This window comes from Pundamilia nyererei, unplaced genomic scaffold (assembly GCF_000239375.1).
Source record: "Pundamilia nyererei isolate P.nyererei 1_Seehausen unplaced genomic scaffold, PunNye1.0 scaffold00240, whole genome shotgun sequence".
Lineage (NCBI taxonomy): Eukaryota > Metazoa > Chordata > Actinopteri > Cichliformes > Cichlidae > Pundamilia > Pundamilia nyererei.
In genome coordinates, this window is record NW_005187641.1 from 623,811 (window position 1) to 638,222 (window position 14,412).

Consider the following 14,412-nt stretch of genomic DNA (forward strand, 5'->3'; position numbering starts at 1 on the left):
TCGGAGTCCGGATAACTTGATTCCTGAGGTTTTTGGGAGTGTAGCCAGGATATTTTGAGAGTCTTGCAGAAAACATAACCACATGTACACTTTTATTTATTCTAAAAGAATTGAAAAAATGTCTTTCCTGCATTTCCTTCTCACATCGTTAAAGGAAATCTTAAATTCTCTAACTGATTTTGCATTAAATTGAAGCACATGGCATGGTTTCACTGTCATTTTGAATCCAGCCCTCAAAGGGTTGATGTTTATACAATACAATACAACTTTATTTATATAGCACATTTAAAGACCACAGGTACACCAAAGTGCTTCTCAATAATACAATAATATGAAATAAAATTAAAATGACAGAAGGACGTGATAACAAAGTGCAAAATACACTACCAGATAACACAGAGCACTTTAATCTGCAACGCTAAGTTAAATAAATAAGTTAACAAACGTAATTTAAAGGATTGAATAAATTCAGACATGCGAATATCAACTGGAAGATTATTCCGGTAATACAATAATATAGGTTAAAATTCCATATAGGTTCAATTGCAAAGTACAAAGAATATGGTTTCCACTGACCATGGAAACAAACTACACAGTGTATGTAAATAAAGACTTTTAACATGGATGTTTCATTCATTAAGGTGTTCAGTCTATGTTTTACTCATGCAGAGACACGGCAGTTAAGGAACAGATACAGTTACAGGTACGGTTCATCTATAGCAACAGAGCGAGTGCATTTTCCAGTATTGTTCTAAGAGCTGCAGTTTCCTGTTGGTGAAAGGAGACTTGTCTTAAAGCTTTACTGCCATGTCATTGACTGCAATGCCAAATTCTAGATTTAGGAAGAAGTAATTTAATTAAACCAAAATTAGGAATAAATATTCTGATTGTCAGGTTTTTACTTTCAAACTAAATTTCCTTCTTTGATATCAGGAAATATGGACGTCAGGTGCAGGAAAGGAAATGATGGAATACAAACTGAGACATGTCGGATGTACAGACACAGAGCGGCTCATCTGTGCCAGTTACATCATCCTTGGCCATATACCAGCTCATAACTCAATCCCAGTTTTCCTCAGACTAAACTACACCCCTGGAAATTTTCCAGCGACTACACTTACTCTGGCTATTTCCTGCAGCCTATATTCATTTACATTTATCCTAACATGGTTTACCTGTAAAACAATTTGGTGACTGTATTTTGAATTGTTACAACTAACACATGGCAAAAACAGACACACACAAATAAATGTAAATCAACCGTTAAACATCCAAACGAGATGTTATCAGATAATCTGCGCTTCAGCACACTCACCCCCTGTGTGTGCTGCCTGCACCAGCCAAAGGATCACTGCACTGTGAAGAAGAAGTTGTCCCATCATGCTGGACCTAAAAGACAATGTTTTTGAGACCCAGCGGGAGGATGAAGATGTTCCGAAGTGGGGAACCTAACCTGATTACGAGGGCCTAATATACACTCAGCTCTGAGGCGTCCCTCCTCTCACCAGCTCTGTTTGTGGCAGACCCTCCCCCACTTACTGGCAGATGCACCAGAGGTGTGCACACACTAACTGAATAATTGGCCTCTTAAAGTACATTAACACTTAACAGAGAGAAGCAAAGAGAGGGAGATTACCAGATTGGACATTGACTGATGACCTGTGGAGGGTGCATTACACATACAGGCTGGGCCAGCTGATAGTTTGAAAACTATACGTATACACCATTTTTAAAAGTATAAAGTGAAAGAAAAGAATCAGAAATGATGTATGCAGGAAATTTGAGTAAAGAAACCCTCAGTTTCAGGACAGTGTCGTTTATTTAATACAAACTAAACCAAAATGGAGAAGCAGTGTGTGAAAAACACTGAAAGAAGTACACTGAGAAACGTTTTTGCCTTCATTTGGTTCTTTTTCAGTTATTCTGATGTAGATTTGCTGCTGTAGTTTGGATTATTGTCCTGTTGCTGATCCAATATGAGCCAAGCTGTCAGGCTAATGGACACATTAAACTCTAGAGTACTTTGGTATAAAGAGGAGTTCACGGTTGACTCAGTGACGACAAGGTGCCCAAATCCTGTGGCTGCAAAACAAGCCCAAACCATCACCCCTCCATCACCGTGTCTGACAGTTAATATGTTCTGTTTGTGTTTTTTTCTTTGCCAAACATGTCACTGTGCATTATGGCCTCCACTTTCCAAACAAGCCATACTTAATTATTATAATTGTACTGTCAGGAACTTTAACATTTAACATGCTTCCTGAGACATGTGAGCTGTAGCTCTTGGTTTTTTCCAGTTTCCCTGAGTATTGCATGTCTGACCTTGAGGTAATTTTTTTTTTTTTTTTGGGGGGGGGGGGTCCACTCCTGTAAAGATTGGCAGCTGTCTTGAAACTACTTGTTCCAACTATAAAATGATGGACTTCACCAACAATCGCTGCTAATGTCTTTTCACCTTCCCACTGTGTTAACACGCACCTGAATGCTCCAAACGAGCAAAATGTCAAAACCTCTGCTTTCACAGAGGTGCCCACACAAACTGATGATCAGTTAATCAAACGCATTTGATTATCAGCACCTGCCTGCAACATGAATTTCTTTAGAAGCAGAGAGGATGTATTTAAATAATAACCCAGTGTTCATCTGAAGAGTTAAGACCTGCTTAGGACAACATGATATTTAATGTCCTAATATGTGAAATATTAGAACTTACAGAGGTGCACTTTCTTTTTTCCATAATTATATGGATGGATGTTTTTATGAATTATAAATGTATTAGGATTAGAAACTTTTTTCCTACTAACATCAGTGACATTTCCAAAACTACTCTCAACCACATCTAATCCTTTAATAGTGACAAACATTCAGCTGTAGTTGCTCTATTTCCACAGTGCCTGCAGTTTTGCGATGTAAACGGGTGAACAGTCGTCAGTGCAGTTACTTATGTGTCTATAGCATGAATGATGTTTCCCTGAAGGTTTGCCAAAATAGCAGGTAGACGACGACACCGGTCACTCTTGGATTACAAAAGCACCGTCGTACAGCATAAAAACAACCATGGACAGGAACTGAGCCTCATCCGTGCAGCCAACTATGGAAGGACTGATTAATGTAAATATAATCCATCATTCAAATTGCTGCACCACAGTGACAGAACACAGCCAAACTAAAGCTATGCATGCAGTGACATGAATAGGCAGCATTATAGCTCTGTGTTTAGATTAAAGAAAGAAAATACGGTTACTTCGGTAAATATTTCCACAGACCAAAACTTCTATAAGTCACAAACAGAAAGCTCAACATGCAGCCCCTCTGAATGAAGCCTTATTTTTGAATGGACAATAATGACATCACTTCCATATGCAGAGTAGGCAGCTGGCAGAGATAATGATGATGGAAACTTGAGTGAAGTGAGCTTGGTGCTTTTTTCCACATCTCTTTCAGCCTAGAACGTCTTCACAGTCCTGGCCTCCACACAGAGCGGCTTCATGTGTGTTTAAAGTGACTAAAAAGAGAAAGATCTCTCACCTTTCGCACAGATTCCTCACCTAAAGTCCAAATCCTCTTCCTGTGGGGTCAAGAAGAGGTTAATGTCTCACTTCCCAGCCCACCCAGACCTCTCACATACTTGGCTTCTGGACAAACTGAGCCAGCTTTTCACCACCTGGTAATGAATGTGTCTTTCACTTCATCACTGATCACTCAGCTACCAAAGCTTCACCTGTAGGTTCTTGTGATAAGTATTAGTAATAACAAGGCCCTTATATGTTCTTATATGATACCTATTTACATATTGTGTATTAAGACAATTTATAACTGTTATAGTTATCAGCTAATCCACAAGTTTATTTCTTTTTTTACATTTATTTACTTTATCCACCATAAGATGTTAATAATTAATTCAATTTCATTCATATAGTGCTGATTCACACACAAAAAAAAAGTCACTTCAGGTTAAGTGATTCTGTATGATAAAGCAATGGGGGACAGTGGGGAGGAAGAACTCCTTTTTAACAGGAAGAAGCATCCACTGGAATCAGGGTCAGGGACCGGCAGCCATCTGGAGTTGTCTCATTAATTATCGGTTTCCCTGATGACTCCTTGTATTCTGATTCCTGGCTCCAGTTTTTGTACTCCTTGTTTGAGTTCAGCAGTAAATCGCGTTTTCTGAATCAATCCCCGTTTCCCCAGTATTGTTGGGGAAACAGCGATTACCAGAGATCATGTTAGAGATTATGGAGACACACCATGTGAGAGTGAAGAGAAACATTAATGATATGCTGAAGAGCTAAATGAACAGCTGAGGAGTGACTAATGATGCAGAAGAAATGCTCAGTGGATGATGGGATGTCCTGCAGCAGTCTGAGCCTGTAGTGGTATAACTACAGGATAGTTCAGGGCCACCGATCCAGCCAGAATGTTTTTAGCTGCCCGTTTCCTGAATCCCAAACTGGGAGCTGGTTCGACAGGAGACCTGAAAGCTGAAGGACCTGCCTCACATTTTACTTTTACAAACTAACATTTAAGACATTATTTTCACTGATTATTCAAGACTTTAGTTGTAAGGAGAAAGGTTTTTAAATCAGTTCTAGATTTAACTGGGACCCAGTGAAGAGAAGCCAGTATAGGGGAAATACGATCTCTCTCTCTCTCTTCTCTGGCAGTATCAACGCTGCAAACTGAAGGCTTTTTAGATTATTAGACCCAACGTTTTCTAAAGCTTATTCACAGCTCAGAATCACCCTTATTTACCTTATACAGAGCCACAGTTCATCCACTGTTGGAAACTGTTTCCGCTCCTCTCCATATTAACGCCAACTTTCTTCTCATAGGCTGCCCCTCATAAAGAGAAGGTTTAAACAGAAGATGACAAAAGCCCTTCTCTGCTCACAACCAGATCTGTGTGCTCAAAATGACCAAATTAAGGAGATCCCTGCACACTGATAACATACAGAGCAACAAACTTGGGGGAAAAAAAAACTGTCAGAGACACTTTTAGTAGTTTCTTCAGTCTCCTGATTGATTGCGGTTTCAGCACTTGTACCATCACAGCAAACAAATCCCTCTAAACACAGATGCCGACCCCTAGTTCATTCCTAAACTGCCTTTACTGCACTTCTGCGGTGGACTTTGGTTTGACACGGCGGTCAGGATGTTGGCGTCTTGCTCTGTGTGCCATTAAAAAAAAAAAAAAACAACTGTGATCGGGACCACAGAGCAGCTTTTGTTCAGCAGGGATTCTCTGACTGCACACACCCATGTCTGCCACATGTTGATCCTGCAGCTGGTAGAGGCAGCCTGGCCAGCGAGGATCAACGTCAGCGTTTGGTTAACAGCCAGGGAGGAGGAATCTTTGAACACGAGCATCTGACAGGAGTTGGTGCTGGTAATCCAGCCTCACCTTACATCACTGGCAACAGCTGAGAGAGGTCTGAGCAGGAGTTTAAGGGAAAGATCAAATGTGAAATACTTGAAATACACTTAAGCACTTAAAAAAAAAGAAAACCAGTTTTTAAAAAGTTTTAGAAGGCTTCTTCAATTAGATCGATGGATATCAAATAAAATAAAATGCGCTCTTAAAAACAAAAATATATGCAACAGTCCACTTCAGGTGTAATTTTAGGGCCAGTCTTAATAGCTTTCTCTGTGATCTGCATACTCAAGACTGTAGAGATGGACGGGGCAGTGAGATCACCAACGATATGCAGAGCCAGCAGAAATGTCTAAAGGCAAGCTAAATTAGCTTAGCCTATAAATGCTGTAGTGTGAGTCATCGTTCATGTTTCCTGCCCCCATCCATCTTAGTTAAATTAGAGAAAACCTGTGCTCGGTCAACAGGCCTCCACCTCCAGGAAACTGTCTAGCACTTAGCTAGTGCAACCACTTGCAAACAGTATTACCAGGAATAACAGCAAAACGTGTAATGCACATTATAATCACTTAGTTTGCCTGATTGATGCTGACACCACATCTCAATCACTGTGCCTGGGAATCTCCTCCCACTGCTGTTAAATAATTTTTTATTAAAACTTCTTTAGGTGATATATTTGAATTCATTCCATAAATCCGCCGTTTTGTCATATCAGGCTGCTACAAAACAGATTCTTTAAAAGTGTCTTTGATAAAACATGCAGATGTTACAATTACTTTGAATGTGTTAATGTAAAAGTACAGAGGCTGTCCAGAAGACATGACAGGCTGTTAAGCGAGGAACTGTGTGGTATGAGGAAGTCAGGAGTGACAGATGAGGCTGGATTACATCAGGAATCGGCTCCGAGCCCCTTCGTGTATGCATGGTGATGGACAGGCTGACACAGGAGGTCAGGTGGGAATGGCCCTGGGCTGATATTTGCAAACACTGATCTCCAGTGTGAGTATGTAACAGTAAAGCTGCAGGAAGCAGAAGTAGCAAATGTGGGTGACATTCAATACCTGGAACAAACCATCCAAAGCAACAGGCAGTGCACAAGAAAGGTGAAAAGGAGTGCAGGCAGGGTGGAGTGAGTGAAGAGGCGTGCCAGGGGCGATTTCTGACAATGATCGCAGCAAGAGCGAAAGAAGCTTTACAAGAGTGTAACAAAACATGCTGCAATGTCTGGTTTGAATACTGTGCCACTGGGAAGAAAAGAAACAAAAAAGTAAGGCTGAGGTGGTTTGGACATGTCCACAGGAGGGAAAGTGGACATACTGACCCACAGAGATGCCAGGCAGGAGGAAAAGAGGAAGACAGACTCATGGGTGTAGTTAACTCATTCACTGCCAGCCATTGGCAGTGAATGAGTTAAACCCATTGACTCATTCACTGCAATTGACGGCTATAGACGTCAATGGCAGTGAATGAGTTAAGTGACATGCAGAGAGTTTGTGTGACAGGAGGATGCTGAGGGTAGGGTGAGAGAAGCAGACAGTCCACTGTGATGAGTGGACCATAGCCAGGGAGCATTTAAGAAGTCCAAGATAACACAAAGATGAGGTCTGATGAGAGCAGCAGGAACCTTTAAGACTGCAAGGAGCACAAAAATAAATCATTTCACTTCATTTCTACAGACTTGAGCAATTTCAAAGTTTTTTTATTTATATTGCAAGTGCTGTACAAAGGTGCAGTTTAAATTATTCCTGTTTCCAAATGAATAAATAAAATCCCTCTTCATAACATAAACCTTCAGATAGAAATTTACAAATGTATCCTATTACATTCATTACTAGTATAAACAATGCAAGCCCTTCAACAAAACCCCAAACTGCACGGCACATTGATGGGCCACGACAACGTCCTTAAATGGTTTTCAAATGGTCAACATATTGGTTCAGCTGTACAATCATACACTACTATACAATCCACACCCTGGTCACCAAGTGTGAAACAGCACATTTAGAAGTGACTGAATCTAAATGTAGAGGTTTAAGGTCTAAATCGGGAAAATGGGAGGGTTCGGATTTCATTGTAACGCTGATGTAACCTACTGGAAACCAGTGAGGAAAGTCAGATGATCAGATAAAAGGAAAACAAAACAAAACAGGGAAACCGTTCAAGTGCAAAAAGAATGTGAGGGAACGGGTGAGGGGAGGGAATAAGAATCAAAAAGGTCAAAGGAGATTAAATATACACATATATAGCGTCCGTTTCAATGAGCACCGAGGGGGGTTTGTGCCTCGCCTCCTTTCACTCTAGTGCTCACAGCATCCTGGTCATCAATAGAACACCAGCCACCGCTGTCCACCTTAAGATGGAAGAGCCAGGCATCCAGTAACAGACCTGAATGAAGATATTTGGTGATGTTTGCATCCACGTCCACAATAGTTCTATTAAAGCAATTTAAATTGTCATCCTCTGAAGCAAAAAGAACCTACTCCATGTTGCTTTTCAGCTGATGCACCGTACGCTTGTCCAGGTAACGGCAGAAGAGAGTGAGCAGGTTTGAGGGCAGAAGGAGCGGCTCCACCAGCGAACACTGGGATAGTTGTCCTGCCACCTGGAATATGATGTCAGTCCTAAAAGAGAAAACATCAGTCTCAGGAGTAAGCTTAGACCCGTCACTTCATTTGATATTAAAACCTAAAAGACTCCCACCAGGTCTCAAAGTCCCCGATGCTGGGCTCTAGAGGAACACCCGAGGACAGCAGCTTCTCTCCTTGGGAGAGCAGAGCGTACAGCAAGGACAGGCCGAACTGAAAGGGAGAAGAGAAATCCACCAACCAGAACAAAGACCTGCACCACTATCCAGGCAACTTCAGGGTTAACCCTGGATTCACTGCCGTTAGCCTCGCTTACTCAAATATACACTAACGATATTGTGCTTGGTCAGATGCTACAACACCATGCTTCATGTAAATGTGCTCATAGCCACTGATGAACCGCGGCTTAACTTGACTATCAACTAGTTAAGTTAAGCCACCGTGTCAGGATAAGTGAAGCCAGAAAATAGGATGTCATCCTGGGTAAGTTGAACTTTCAGGGCCTTGTAGGTCAGAACACAAAAACAAAAGCACAGACCTTGTTCTGACATGCCAGCTCAAGACACTCGTATGTCGTTAGAGACTCCAAAGAGGTCAGATCTTTGAGGACGCCAATGAGCTGACTGAACGCCAGCCCACCGATCACATTTCGAAGAGGTGGGTAAAGCACAGGAAGGGTCTGAAAAGACAAGATTAAGCCCAGTCATTTTTATAGACACTTGATGTTTGTCATTTATGTGCATAACTCCAGCCTTGTGTGTTTATAGGTGAGCTGTGCCAAGTAGGCCTGTAGAAGACCAATTGTTTTTTTTTTCCATTTGCAAATCTCTCCTGTAACTGGAATATATCAAGGCTCAATATATTCTTCAATCTCACCCCGTCCGTGTAGACTGTAAAACCAGCTGTAACTGGTAGAGGCTGAGTAACATCAGGAAACCAAACAAGAACCAAAAATAAATATATCACCAAGTGGTGTTGCTAAGCAGACCATTCAGCTTACATTTCCTTTTGCACAGCTAAAGCTGCCCTACCTCGTCTGCGTCTCTGCTCATCAGTGTTGGTAGGTTGGTGGTGACAACACGCAAGATTTTTAGTGCAGAATCGTGTTTCAAGAACGGCAGCAGACGGGCGACGAGCTTTTTGCCTTTGGAGACGAGCAGAAAAGGAATGAAGTCCCCTTCCGAGTCCCTGCATCAAAAATTTTTAAAGTGTTTAAAACGATGAAGTCACGTGTTAGGATGCATTAAATGACAAACTGCATGACTCACAGGGGATTGTGGTGCTGCAGCTGGGAGTAGATGTGCTCCACTTTCCTCTGAATCTTCTCCACCAACCTCCTTTCTTCTGCTTCGGACAACAATGGAGTTTTCATCCTCTCAGTTTCCTCCACCTCTAACAGAACCATGAACAACTGCAGGACAGAAGCCATTTTACAAAGAAGCAGCCAAAAAAAAAAAAACAAAAAAAAAAAAAAAAAAAAAAAACCCCTCACTGCTGTGTCAAATCAAGTCATAATCAGGTACCTTTTCTATTTTGTTAAGGATGTCTAATCGCTGTAGTCTGGTGTCTTTCTGATCCTTAAATGAGAGGAAATAAAGGTCAGTAGCAGGAAAGGCAGACCGAAAACACTCAAACACAGGGAACCTCCAAAATACACAATCACCTCAAGCAGACCCTGAGGCTGGACTGCATGAACAGCACTGATGGCTCGGCGAGGAGAGTAACACGTGGAAACTGCAACTTGACCCAAAGAGCCTTCAATGTGCACCACTGCAAGAACAAGAGACTCTTACACATAAGCAGAGCAACCCCTGTAGAAACAGATGCATTCAGAAGGATCAAAAATAAGGCATCTATAAGACAAATGTTTTAGGATGGAAGCATTTTAGGCCTCATGCACCTCCAAAAACATTCAAAAAGGCAGGACTACCGGCATGCACTATTCACTGACTCAAACGAGTCCAACAGCAGCTGGAGGGAAAAATGTTTGTTAAATCAAAGCAGTGTGGAGATAATGTCTCTCCTACTCTCACGGGCAAATTCTGGTACAAGCATCTCAACAGTCAATGAGAAACGCAGCCTGTGCCTCACTAACCCGGTGTGTAGGAGTCTGTTTTTTTGATGTAAGGCGTGGTGAGCTTAGGTGGCTCCCTCTTGCTCCTGATGCCCAACTCCTCTTCGGCCATCTTTGATTCTATTCGACGATAGTACTCCTGTAACAGTTTAAAGGTTCACCGGCAATCAAAAATGAAATGCTTCTTCGCTTCCCCTCTCCCATCAAAAAATTTAAGAGCAAAGCTTTTATTTCCTACCTGATAGTAGTAGTCTTCAAGGTAAGGATTCTCACTTTGCAGCTGGATCATCTGCAGCCGGGTGATCCACTCCTTTTCTTTGGCCGTCATAATGTTACAGTACGGATCCCAGCCCTCTGGCTTTCTATAAGCAGGTCAGATTTGGCCGTAAGTATAGCGAATGACCCAACACGATCAAACTCTTCACTCCGTGCACCAACCTTTGGAATAGCCGCTGTTTTTGACTAAGCAGTCGTTTGTGTTGGGGATGGAGCTGCGTGGCTGGACCAGGGTACCTACTGGTTAGAGAACTGTCTCATCAGTATGCATGAAATCTCAGACTGTGCTTGGTTATGAGCACATAAAGAGAAGATGCATTTATATATATGAAATCTCCATCTTTCATTTCCAGAAGGCTTATACATCCAAGAACATCTGCCTGTACCTTGCAGATAAACATTAGCACCACTGATATTTATGCATGACACACAATACTCAAACTTTTATTTAAACAGATTAAAAGTCTTTTTTAAAGAGTCCTAAACTATGAGAGGCAGCTTTAAACTAACATGTTCTCTGGTGCAAACCTCACACAGAAAGGGCCCCGCCCAGGTCACACCCAACAGTGAGCCACCGTGATGCTCATCTTGGACTTTTGCATCTCAAACTTCATGAACTCAAAATTTATAGTCAGAGTTTAACAGACTCTACATTTTGTTGACCAAACCGGTTTCAGCAACATTAACGCCAAGCACCTGAAAGGCTGTACTGGATTAGAGGGGCTGTAAAAAGGGGATGGCCTTGGTGAGTTGGCTCCGAAGCGAAGTTGCATCATTTTGGGAGTCTGAGGCGTCGAGGGGCAGGGGTGGGTTGGAGGAAACATGAATGCCCTGGTCTGCTTTAGTACAAAATAAAAGTCAAGATCAAATCAGATCTGCACAAAAACACAGAAATGAAGGGGTGAGCAATACTGAAATCAACCTGATTGTAATGCTGGCGTGGGGTCAGTGGCTGACGTGGGAAGAGGGGGGATCTTGGTACTATGGGTGGGTACACCTGCATGAAAAAAAAAGTAGAACTTAAAAAAGGGAAGAAGTCCACAATTTACAGTGAGTCAGCTGATTGTTTAGAAGCAGTGACACACATCAACAGCATCTATCCAGTTACACAAATATCCAGGTGGTAAAAAGCCAGTTGCCCACCTGAGTGGGTCCTCGATGGCCAAACTGTCTTCTGGAGTACAATCCTCTGGATTCCCCTCGCCTGGCCCCATAAAGGGGCCCGGCGGAGTACGGCAAGTCAACAAAGTTGGAGTTCAGAGTCTGACCTCTACCTCTGTGCCCAATTACACACACTATAGCACTGTCCTACAGAACACAGGAAGATACAACGATAAAAATACAATGAACTTGTCATTATATGTACAACACATTCTTAAGTGATCATAACCTCAAGTATGGATCCTGAGGTTCTTCTGGTTTTTCTGTAAGAGGACATCATCATCTAGGATGGAAAACAAACATGGAAGAGAAGCATCAGCACCACAGAAGAAAAACAAAGTTTAGTAAAAGGATTAAAAGTTGGCACTTACATCATCCTCAAAGGGACGCTGGTACATGGTGGTCCCGCAGTCCACTATGGCACTGTCAAGACTCTTAAAAGAGCAAAAAATGGATCAAACGGAGGATTTTAACATTTTTAGTGCAATTTTCTGACAACACACAGATTCATCTTTGTCACCTTAAGGCTCGGTCGGCCCTCGATTATTCTCATCACAGCTGGGTCTTCAAACATCTGCCCCCTGCCCAGAGCTGCTCTCTGTCCCCTACTTCTGCCGCGCTGCCTCGAGGAAGCCCACGGAAAATACTGCAGCTTCTGTCGGGGAGGCGACGGGGCTCTGCGGGGAGACCGAGGTTTGGGCTGTGGGGGAGGGGGTGTTGCAGGTGGCGGCGGTGGCGGCGAAGGCGGAGCCTCTCCAAACTGAAGGCTGCTGCTGGACTCTTCTGTGGTCCCGTTTGCATCCAAATCTAGACATGCAGGCAGGGAACAAAGAGAAACAGATGTGGAAACTCTGCTTTCTGATAGGTTAACAGGTTAGATTCCCAGTAACACTATAAAAACGATGCAAAAATGCAACTTCACATATTTCTTTTAAGTGGTCAGAACCAGAAAAGTCCTCTAAAGGCTGCAGAGGTTTCCTGAAATCTTTTGGCCCCAAAAGTCAAGTTTTTCCTTTTTTTCTTTTAATCAACCAAGTGTTTTTTAACATTTCATTTTTCAGTTTAACTATAATAACCTTGCCTATTACTCTAAGGTATCATATGAGTAAAAATGGCAGGGTTTGCGAACAGGTAAAGCTCCCCAACTTTTATTGGACCGGAGTCTATTCAGGCCCCTGGGCCGTATGTTTCACAACCCTGGGTTCGAGCACAGCAGCCAAACAAGCACACATTACCCAACAAAGCCCGATTCAACCCTAAAGGCAGCACCTTATGAGCCGTCGTGCATTTAAGCTACGTCAAAGAGGACTGTGCACAATAAAAAGGGATCAAGGAGGCTGAGCTGGAGCTGAACATTTTAAGATCTTCACAGCTCAGGTTGAGCGGTTTGGAGACAAAGTTGCAGAGAGGAGACGCTGAGATGGTTTGGATGTTGAAGATGGAGCGAGGAAGAAACAACAAAAGGAGGTTTTTGGATGTAGTGAAGGAGGTTGGTGTGACACCTAAAGGAGCAGCTGAAAGAAGACGACTAATTTCTTTCCACTTAACCTTAATCTGACCTGTAAGATAAACATTTTTAGTGCTATTAAGCCTCAGTTTTAAGTTGGAAAGCCAAATTATCATGCTGGATGCTTACATTATTTTTTGATAGTAAAAGCTCACGTTTAACACACAGACACGTGGGGGGGCAAAGAAGTTTAAAAGAAGAACACCTGTAAGCACAAGTTACACACCCATCCCAAACGTCTCCTCGTTGTGGACGTTTATCTCCTCATCTTCCTCGGCCATGGCCTGCAGAAGCCCCGAGTCCATATCCGTCCCACCTTCTCCATCACTCCAGTCCTCTCCATTCTCAGGCCACTGCGGCTCGCACACCTGCACCACATCCTGGTGCGTGGAGACAGAGTGCTTTTTAAGATTTATTAATGAAGAGAGTGTTTCTAAACAGCAAATAGGCCAACAAATAAATAAATCGCGCAACAACACGTGTGGAGTTTTCAATCCAACTTTCACCATCTGTTCATTCCGGGCATGCGATGGCTGCCTGATTAAAGCACACACATTAAAGAGCAGCAGGTTGAAACAGACTTACGTGTTGCTGCTCTGAGTCACTCATAATTCATTTCACAACTTCTTTCCTCTCCTGATGAAGTCGACGGATCGCGACCACCTTCGCAGCGTTACCCGCGTTCTCTCGTTTGACAGCGCGTGACGCTCATTAACTTTTAAGCGAGCTCACCTGTGAGGTGACGCGTAGGCGTGGACACGTCACACGCGGCTCCCAGCAGCTGTCAAGCCGCCTCCGCCCACGTGCCGCCCACATGTCGTCTGGGTGATTTTTTTTTCGTCTTTTCTTCGTTTCTTTCTGCGTTTGTGTTCAAACCCTGCCTGTAACTACTTTACAATTAATTACACACGATCCTCAGTGAGCGAATAGTGACCTCTGGTGGCCAAAGTCAGTATTTCCCTCACACACGGAGCGTTTATTCGCCCTTCGCTTCTCTTAATGGTCCAGAAGAAGAGGGGAAAAAAATCCTTGCACATTTTCTCACGCACAGCAGACATTTTAAAGGACTGCAACGTTTATTTACTCCGTGTCCATTTTATTAGGTACAGCTGTACAGCTGCTCATTAACGTAAATATCCAGCAATCATGTGGCAACATGCTTTTGTGAATGTAGACATATTCAACCCTCAAACTGAGGATCAGAAAGACAATTTAAGTGACTTTGAACATAATGGGTTCATCTGGGTGTTTCAGAAACTGATGATCTACTGGGTTTTTCCCACATAACTACCTTTAGGGCTCACAGAGAACAGTTTGAAAAGGAGAAAATTTCCAGTGAGCAGCCGCTTGTTGTGTGAAAATAACTTTATGCCTATTTTGATGTCAGAGTTTAGCTGTTGCAACTAAGGTATGCAGGTGAACAGATGGGCTATAGCAG

At 42.7% G+C, this 14,412-nt stretch overlaps 1 protein-coding gene across 2 annotated transcripts; it reads right to left on the minus strand.

Moving 5' to 3' along the window:
* Window positions 1-7,054: 7,054 nt before the first annotated feature.
* Window positions 7,055-13,774, minus strand: patl2 (PAT1 homolog 2). Of its 2 annotated transcripts, none has more exons than XM_005749281.1 (19): window positions 13,560-13,774; window positions 13,201-13,354; window positions 11,988-12,274; window positions 11,839-11,901; window positions 11,697-11,750; window positions 11,450-11,614; window positions 11,229-11,303; window positions 11,003-11,145; window positions 10,469-10,543; window positions 10,269-10,392; window positions 10,052-10,169; window positions 9,620-9,726; window positions 9,480-9,533; window positions 9,225-9,367; window positions 8,988-9,144; window positions 8,495-8,635; window positions 8,072-8,169; window positions 7,852-7,992; window positions 7,055-7,756 (listed from the first exon to the last, which is right to left on the minus strand). In XM_005749281.1, exons 1-19 carry the CDS (start codon window positions 13,581-13,583, stop codon window positions 7,723-7,725), a joined length of 2,157 nt encoding a protein of 718 aa, XP_005749338.1. In that variant the 5' UTR covers window positions 13,584-13,774; the 3' UTR covers window positions 7,055-7,722. The 2 variants fall into 2 exon arrangements, with proteins under 2 accessions (XP_005749338.1, XP_005749337.1); XM_005749280.1 differs by having other exon boundaries at window positions 10,469-10,546.
* Window positions 13,775-14,412: the final 638 nt, after the last annotated feature.

Coding starts and splice junctions, on each gene's coding strand:
- patl2 (XM_005749280.1), bottom strand. CDS start 13,583: ATGAGTGACTCAGAGCAGCAACAC. Junction 11,615..11,696: donor CCTCAGGATCCATACTTGAG/GTTATGATCACT, acceptor TGTGTTCTGTAG/GACAGTGCTATAGTGTGTGT. Junction 11,304..11,449: donor GCCATCGAGGACCCACTCAG/GTGGGCAACTGG, acceptor TTTTTCATGCAG/GTGTACCCACCCATAGTACC.